General features: G+C 53.2%; 1 protein-coding gene across 2 annotated transcripts in view; it reads left to right on the top strand.

The window, feature by feature from the left end:
- Window positions 1–8801, top strand: part of MORN5 (MORN repeat containing 5) — a 28285-nt gene extending 19484 nt beyond the window's left edge. For both annotated transcript variants that reach the window (XM_029920040.1, XM_029920041.1), the window contains one exon: window positions 8614–8801. In XM_029920040.1, coding sequence (XP_029775900.1) covers window positions 8614–8693 — 80 coding nt within the window. In that variant the 3' untranslated portion in view covers window positions 8694–8801. The remainder of the gene's footprint in view (window positions 1–8613) is intronic.
- The last annotated feature ends 275 nt before the right edge of the window (window positions 8802–9076 follow it).

Raw genomic sequence — 9076 nt, 5'->3', positions numbered from 1 at the left:
AGGGAGGTCTCCCTCAAGCGGTGGTGGACAGACCAGGCTTGGACGGTCATGTCAGAATACATCCTTGCTGGGAGTTCCAGGCGCAGGGACCCAGTGTGGGACGGAGAGAGCCTTGAATGCCATCCTTCAGAAAGTAAGAGCTAAAGGCATGGCAGTTACAGAGACGTTTTTCAGGGAAGTGGGTAGTGGCTGAGGGTTGCAGGTTTGGAGATAAGACTTGGGTGTACCCGTTGTGCCCACTCGCTGGCTGAGTGAACTTGGAGAGATGATGTCAACTCTCTGAGCCTCAGGACCCTCACCCATCAAACGGGGATGATAACAATGACTTTGCAAGATTCGCAGGAGGACTCAGCTCTAGTCTGCTCATGAGTTCTGCGGATAATCTTAACACCCTCCTGGCTGCCCCCACTGCCAAAGCCTTAATTCAGCCCTTAGCATCTGGCAACTAGAGGACTAAGGCCCCAGCTGCTAGCTTGCCCCCTTCACACAGCTGGAGAGCAGGAGCATAAGGGAGCAGTGGTCAGAGCAAAGGCTACGGGGCCCAGGCTCACCAAGTGACCTCGGCCTTGGCCCATTGTTTCCCCGAGCCGCCTGTGTGCAGTGGCTGGGGGTCATGAACACAAATCACAAATTCAGTTATGGGTGCTTGAAAACCAGAAGTGGGGCAGCAAGAGGAACAGGAATTCAGCTGTGTTGGTGGCTTGGCACCCCTCCCCACTCGCTCACTGGGGATACGGGGGGACGTGAATCTGTGGGTCTCTGGCCCCGTGTGCCTCCTGTTGTGTGAGCCCCTTCCCACACACAGGATGATTCTAGTATTCAGGGATGTGTTTTTTGTAACCTGCTGGCTGTGCTTTTGGACCTTGACAGCAGAAATGACTCTCTCTTTAGACAATGTCAGAATGCCACCTGTTTGGCAGTCACTGGGATGGCCTTTCCCGGCATGAGGCCCATCTGAGGGGCTCCCGAGGGTCATTATAACTAAGGCATGTTTCCCGTCACCGACCCAATGGAGCACCTAAAACTCCCACCTGTGACAGCAGCTGTGCATATGACAGGCGTTTACAAGGACTGTGAGCGATCAGGCACGCGAGATACAGGACTCGGCACCTGGCATGTGGAAGTGCTCCCTGCCCCCAGGTGGCCATCCTCCTGGGACTGGCCTCTCCCAGGCAGAGCCCTAATCCAGTCCAAAGCCTGACTTTGGAGGCCTCACTCTCACCATTTCAACATATTAAAATGTGTCCACACTCCCACATTAAATATATTTTTTTTGCTGTTAAAACTTTGAAAGGACTTTTAAAACTTTGCTTGGCAAATTATTGGACTGCTAGCCTGCTGGGACTTCTAGAGAGCCGTGTGCATACTGGTGAATTCTTGCAAAAGGAGGAAAGCAAGCCTACAAACCGATTTCAAGTGTAATAAAGTTGTTTTGATTTCTAAATTTAATAATTAAGCCTGAATGCATTAATTAGAACATTAATTTCAGTTTTGCATCTTCTCTTTATGTTAGAGTCAGTTCTCTCCAAACCTCTCACATTTGAGTAGGCTTTGGAAAGCTGTGGGTGCCAGGCCCTGCGTCTCTAGTTCCCAGCGGGTGAATCGGTCTGGTTTAATCCAACCCTGACCCTGGACCCCTCCACCCACGCAGCCCAGAAAATGCTCTTTTGCAGAGAAATTTAAGAGCAGCCCCAGAGCCTCCCCTCCTGCCCCTTGGCGGGCTCTGCCTGGGCAATGACCCCTTAGTCAGTATTGGCCATACCAGGGCCTTGGCCTCTGGCCACCAGCACTGCCAAGCAGAGTTCAAAGCCTCTTTCTTGTCAGGAGCTGTGATGAGGAGGTGCGGGTGTTGCCGCCCTCACCGCAGGCACTGGCTTTGCTCAGGGCTGGGCCCTGTCCCACCTGCTCACACAGCCCTGCATTTGCACAGAGGGTGGGGCTGGGCTTTGAGGGCATCGCTGCCCACCGGCTGGGGTGCCCAGGTTTACCAGGCACCTCCCATCCCTGCCTGGAGCCACGGTGAGAGTTGGTGGTGACCCCAGGAAAAGAGGGTGGCCCTCTTGACAGAGCCTGGCCCTGTGGGCGAGCCCTGGGCCGTCACCGATGGATGGCCATCCCTTGGCACCTGACCAAGCACACACTGACTTCAGGTACTTAGACCCTGTCACTCACCCAGCCACACACCGAGCACCTGAGACACAGCTACGCGTACACTCACAGCGCACACCTGTTCACGCTTGCACATGCCCGTTTGTGGCCGTGCACACACAGCCTGAGTGTGGCTTTTGCACCAGCACAAAGAGCCCTTGCCCCTTGCCTTGAAGTGAGGCAACTTAATTTCCCCTTGGGGTCTCAGTTTCTTGTCTTAAATGGGACCGCCCTGTGTCACCCACTGTGGAGAGGACAGACATGACCCTCTTCCCACAGAACCAGGCACCTCCCAGATGCTCTGCCAATCGAAGCCTCCTCCCCTCTCCTGAGGCTAAGATGCCTGGTTTCATCTTGGTCCCCTCCCTTTCCCAGCGGGAGGGAGCTGCATAGCCCAGGTGACCGCACTTCTCCCAAAGGCACGCCAAGAGGTAGCAGAACCCGGCTTGTGGGCGCCTGATAACCCGCATCCACCCCTTTGCCCTCTCTGGGCTCGCCTGCCCCAGCCTGCCCACCTCGCTTTGAACAAAAATCATTAGCTGAGCTGTGTTTCTTGATCCCTATGATGCTGATCCTTGTGTAAAGACCTTCTCCTCCTCTTCCCCCGGGTCCCTCCACCCCTGCTGGGAACAGAAATCTCAGGGTGCTCTGAGTCACTTAACACTCTCTTGAAGGCATCCAGTTAGGGAATTAAAGACCCATCAAATGGTGATCGTTAACTCCTACTTCCTGGGTGCCAACCTAGTGCCTTTCATCCTGGCTCTGCAGGAGGTCTGATTAAACCCCCTGTAGAGACAAGGAGCCCAGCTCAGAGAGGGAGAATGGCTTGTCCAAGATCACCCAGCAAGTTGGCGACAGGGCTCAGCAGTGGACCCAGAACTCCTTCCAGCCCATGCCGTGCAGTCACGTGCACCCTGAAGCCTCACCTTGCAAAGACAACTCCTGGCTTTCTCTTGGTTTTTGGCATTTCGTGTGCACCAGGCGCTGTGCTAAGTACTTTTCAGGAGTGATCCCAATTGATGGTCACAGGAAGCCTTCCAGCAGGCACTTGGTAGATAAGGAAATGAGACCCAGAGAGGTGTGAGGCCACTTGCCCAGTACCCGCGCTCTTCACTACCACGCTGCTTCCTGCCTGCTGGCCATCTGGGAGCTCAGATTGCCCTCATCTGTTGGGAGATTTTCGGGATCTCCTCTCCCCTGCACCACGCTGAGCCGCATGCACTAATGACACACTCAGTGACCCGAGCCCTGCTCGTGGCCTGTGCAGGCCTGCCCCTCCCCGCCCTCACTGGGAGGCAACCCCAGGCCTGGGCTTTGAGCTTCCTGACTGTGGCTGGTGCCCCCGATATGAGCCCAGACAACCCATCCTTTCTGTGCGGTGGAGCTGCTCCAGCTGTGGCCTCAAAACACAAAAGGAAACAGCAGCCTTGGCCCTGCACTTGGCATCTCTGCTTGGCCCACTCAGGAGCTCCATTTGCTGAGGGTGGAGAAGAAATTCTTCCCCCTTTGTCCAAGTCCCCATAGGGTAAGCCTATTGCTTTTATGTCCCCAACTTTACATTTCTTTATTCATTCATTCACTGTGTGTTTATTAAGTACTTTTAAAGTGCCCAGCCTACCCTGAGCTCTGAGGACCTGGAGTGCATGGGTCACAACTGCCCCAGGCTGGCATGGGTGACCATGAACCTCAGCCAGGGCGAGGGAAGGTGACATCCAGGCAGGGCCCGTGGGGTGGAGGACAGCCAGGGGGGCACTGCGCCCAGCCACACCCATTCACGAGCGGCCTTAAGTCTGGAGTGTGGCAGCACTGAAAGAAAGCCGTGTTCATCAGGCAGCCCCAACCTCACACCCCCTTCCTGCGCACGTGGCCGTTAGTGTGCTGTGGGCTTGACACTTCTCTGAAAGAAATCCTGGAACAGACGTTTATGCTGCCTTTGGCTGTTTGTGTCACAAGCATTTGTCCAATATGCACATGTGAACCACGCTGCTGCAGCTGTTATTCTTGCAGCTAGGCCTTTCTCTTATTAAAAGTACATTAAGGTCCTGAAATAGGGAGTGCTTTGAGAGGCCCTGCTCCTGTACCAGGTCCTGTGAGGGAGGGTGTCCCCAGCCCTGAGCAGCACCTACAAGGGCACAGAGGCCCCTCAGGGCTGACTACACAGCACAACAGGGTGGCTGCGTATCACTGGGTGAGGCGGGCTGGAGAGCAGGAAGACCGGATGGGGGGACCTTGAAGTCCAGGTGAAGGAGTGGGGAGTCTTTCCACACAAGGCTTCTCAGCAGGGACGTTCAGGGTCAGATTTGGGGTCTCTCTTGCCAAAACTTCCTTTTCTTCTCTAGAAGAAGCCCAGTTCCACTAAGGATTGGTGAGAATCCCCCGGGGGGGCGGGGAAGAGTGGAGGGGGTCGCAGGTGGCAGTGAGGTCACTTCTAAAGCTTCAGACCAGAATACAGAAGAAATCTTTCCGGCCCAAAGGCAGACAGACCTGAACCTGAAGAGTGTCTGAGTCAAGCCTTAGGACAACGTCCCCTGCTGGGTCTCAGTCCCCTGTCCCCCTAGCACTGGGCACAGGGCAGGCCACAGGCTTGGCTCATCCATCCCTCCATTCATTCATTGAACAGATATGGACCAAGCACCTCCAATACCGCACACTCGTCATCTGGCGATACCACCGAACAAGGAGACAAGGCTCCTGGTTTCATTGGAGCCCGCAGTTTGGAAGGGGGACACGGACAACATACGAGTAAACAGGAAAGAGGGGCATGTGCTATAAAGAAAAAATGAAGAGGGGACAGAGGCAGACTGAGATCACTGAGGAAGTAACCTTTGAGCTGAGACCTGGATGCCAAGAAACAGGTGCTCAGGGAAAGTCTGCAAATCAAAACTACTCTTTTTTGTTGTTTTGTGTCTCTTTCCAAAAAGTCCTGCAAGAGAGGAGGTCACTCCGCAGTGCACCCCCAGGACTGGAGCATTAAACTCATTCCTTGACACAGAGTATTCACATAAATTATTTGGAATTCTTCTGTTCAGGAAATTTGTCTACTCCGATTTGTATGCATTTTTACCAGTATTTTAATGCTGACTCTTGCACTTTGTAGAAATTCAGGAGCCCCATTGGTGTTCTTAGGAACCTAGAAATATTTTATTTCAATTACCGAAATGCATGAAATTAGCAAGGCATTAAATTGGAGGAAAAATATAGTCGTTTTTTAATTTTTTTCTATTGTCGAGGCACATTAAGAAGATTTAGGAGATACCCGAAACAGAAGAACCTCTCCCATCCTGCTGTTCAGAGATTAGTCACATTCGATGTATTATTTTTAATTTATTTCCTGTGCAGTTTTGACAGATTATACTGTCTATGTAATTTTGTTCTGGCTTCTTTCACCCTTTTTTTTTTTTTTTTTTTTTTTGCTTACTAGCATATCAAAAACATTTCTATGTTGCTATACAGACTTCATAACCTTCTTTTTTCAATAGCTGCTAAATCACCGGGCCCTCCCCTCCCCCATCCTCCCCCCAAACTTAGCATGATACCTGGCACATAGGCTGCCGTTTAGAAATTAGTGGTTAAATGAAGAATACACAACAAAGTAACCATTCTCTTGTTTTAAAACGTAGGTTATTTCAGTTTTCTTGATACCAAATGAGACTGAGACAGATTACTCCCTTAGGATAGCATCCCACAGTGGAATCAATGGGCCAACAAGGCCAAAACTTTTCAAGATAAATGCACAGAACCAGAAATCTCCCTCCCCTTCCCCACCGAACCACCGGCAATTGTGCCCAGGGTGATAATTTACAATTGATTAAAGAGTTTGCGGGGTGTGTGTTTTTTTCCCCATCCTTCCCCACTACCGCCCTTTCCCCCTCCCCTCCTGCCAAAATGGGGGAAAATTATCTGAGAAGGTGAAGATGTTCTCAGACAATCATATTAACATATTCCAACAATTGCAATTTGCAAAATAGTAATCACAACTCCCGGGATCTGGGAGGCATTAATCAAAGCTGCAGGTTTAATTCCATTTTAAATATTGATGAAATGTGCTTCGGCAGCCTCACCCTGGCGTGGCAGGGGAGCCTCGGCGCTGCCGAGGAGCCGGAGGGAGGGTTGGTGAGCAGCTGCCTGGAGGGGAGGCATCTGTGATTCAAATTGGTGGCTGTGCCGCCAGGTAGAGAGCGAGAGGGGTAGTGAAGAGGCTGTTAAGTCCATTGCTGTCAATTTGTAACGATCAGGGAGGGGCCTGAGGGCTGGTTTAGCACAATAAACCCAGTTTGTCTGGTTTCAGGGGTTAGCACTGAAGAGCTTGCAGCTGCACTGATTCGAATAGCCCAGAGACTTCAGAACTGTAATTATCAACCAGGCTGCTCGCGGTGTGGCAAAAGTGGGCTTCACCAGCGCTTAACTCCTTGTGTGCCGCCCAAGGGGGCGGGGGCACTGACAGCCACACGTGGAGTCCCAAGCAGCCTCCCCAGGGGAAACTGAGGCCCACTGACTGCTTACAGAGGGCCTCAAAGGCCAGAGCGTGCCAGGCAGCAAGCCTCTTTCCTTAGGTCACAGAGAAATAGCGGGGAGGGGGCAGAGGAGGGCTGTGGGGCAGCCTCGCCCACCCTTATCACATCAGCCCTGGGATGGGCAGGCAAGCTCCGGGAGTCTGATGAGCCTGGGCCTGAAATCACTGGCTGTGGACGTGGGGCAGGGCTCGTCACCTCTGTAAAATGGGGGTAACCTCCCCTACCCTGCCGGGCTATCACAAGCCTGAAGGAGATGGGTGTTTGGAAAGCAAGAAGCACATAGTAGGCTGTGAGTAAGCCCCCATCTCCCGATCCTGGGCCTGGTGCTTTTGCAGAAGAGGAAGGAGGCAGTGGGGAGGGCAGGGTTTGGGCTGGCCCCCCAGGATTGAGCTCTCAGGGAGTGCCCCTGTTCCCGGGCTACCGCCATTTGTCACCAAGGAGGATGGGCAGTCCCGGGCTCCCATCCCTTAGGTGGGAGCCTGGTAAGGAGAGGAGACAAAGCTACTCCAGTGTTGTAGCCCTGAGGAGAACAGTTTGAGGGCAGGAGTCTGGGATAATTCTCTTTGTCCCCAGGATAAGACATGGAGGGCTGAGGGAGGGACAGCAGGTAGGCCCTGCGGTGCTGTGAAAAGAACTCAGGCTCAACAGGGAGTCTTGGCGAATGAAGTGTGTGCGTGAATCCAGGACCCATGGCCTGCGTTCTAGAAGTTCTCCCACAAGACTGTGAAGGGGTGTGCCCAAGAGCGTTTGTCCCAGAGGCATTTCTGGTAACCGGAGGTGGGGGGGACCCTTGGGTGTCCACCACCGGAAGGGTGGATAGTAAAATGTCACACAAGCCACCACGGAGGATTAGGCAGCAATAGGAAGCAAAGAACTAGATGTACATTTAGCAACAAGAATAGATCTTAAAAATGTAGTGTTGAGTGGAAAGAAGACACAATGAAATTCACAGCACAATGCCATTTATGGTGGTAAATTAAAACCACATTGGTACACAAAACAACAGCACACACTTTACAGAGTGGCATGCGTTTTTAGGGACATATATCCCAACATTAAAGTGGGTCTCTGTCGTGGCTGGGGAAGGGGTTGGGCATGGGCTTGAGGGATATTGGGGGAAAAGCTGTCCCCAAAGGGCCTTCCCTGCCCCAGAGAGAGGGCTGTGATGTGCTGGGGACTGAAGACTGGGTTTCGCTCTAAGGTTTAAAAAAATAGCAGAGGCTTTGCAGCCAGACAAACCGAGGCTCACATTCCGGGCTCTCCCACGCACCAACCTGTGGCTGCAGACAGGTGACTTGACCTCTCTGAGCCTACTTATCCGTCCGTAGAATTGAGGGGGGGAGGTCGCTGCCATCAAGGGATCACAAGAGTTAAATTAAGGGACACCAATGAGTGTAGGGCCCACAAGAGCATCAGTTCCTCCTCTCTATTCCCCACTGAAAGGACATGAGTCACCAGAGGTGTCAGATTCTCGGAAGGGAACCCAGGGCTCCCTTCTCTGGGTTCCGGAAAAGCCAGAAAGGAAACAAAGGTCCGAAGGCTCGAGCTGCCAGCACTACCGGCCAGGCCTGGACCGGCTGTTCTGGGGGTGCCCTCTGTGCGTGTCAGACTGGGCAGATGCCCAAGCAAGCTGCCGTCCGGGTGGCTGTCCGGGCTGCCCCGCCCAGAGTGGCCAGAAGACCCCGCGCCTGCCTCCATCAGCAGCATCCACCATCTGTAAACCCCTTTGTGTTCAGTTTCCCCACGACCAAGCATTGCAGGCAACCAGAGGACTCTGTCTTCGTGAAAGGTCTGTTCCTTCCCAGCACAGAGCTAAAGAGACTGGCCACCAGGGCCACCCCCACCCCATGCTGGAAGGCACCCCAATCCCCAAACCCCGTCCGCAGGTCTCCCAGCGCAGAGAAGGCCCAACAGACCCCAGGCATGACCGGTTCTTCCTCTTCCCTTGCAGATGATGAGGAGCACGAGTGGATCATCAGGACATGCCGCAAGGGTTGGGACAAAATCGTGGGTCACCGACCCAAGCTGTGAGCTCTGCAGCCGCCCCCATGAGAGGTCTCTACACCCTGGCCCCGTGGGCAGTCTGCAGCTGCAGACCCTGACTTTAGACCCAGGAATAAAGCCTTTCTGCACTCAGTACACTTTCTCAAGTGTACTTTCTTGAGACCATTTCTTAGAGAAGGGATCCTCATTTTACCAACACCAAAATCACCTGGGCCAAAGTGCGAATTAGCTATTTCTGGGCCCCACCCTAGACACGCTGGTCAGAGTCTCTGGGAGCAGGGCCTAGCAGTGTGTGCTCCCAGCTACACTGCCTGAGGCACTCTTATTTCCCAGGTATTCCTCAACTAGAAACCAGAAGAGGAAGGGGTGGCACGTTCCCAAGGCCACACTTGGGCCACAAGCATCCTGGA

This window comes from Suricata suricatta, chromosome 13 (assembly GCF_006229205.1).
Source record: "Suricata suricatta isolate VVHF042 chromosome 13, meerkat_22Aug2017_6uvM2_HiC, whole genome shotgun sequence".
Lineage (NCBI taxonomy): Eukaryota > Metazoa > Chordata > Mammalia > Carnivora > Herpestidae > Suricata > Suricata suricatta.
Note: the sequence above shows the minus strand (reverse complement) of the source record. Positions and strands in the feature narration are given on the sequence as shown.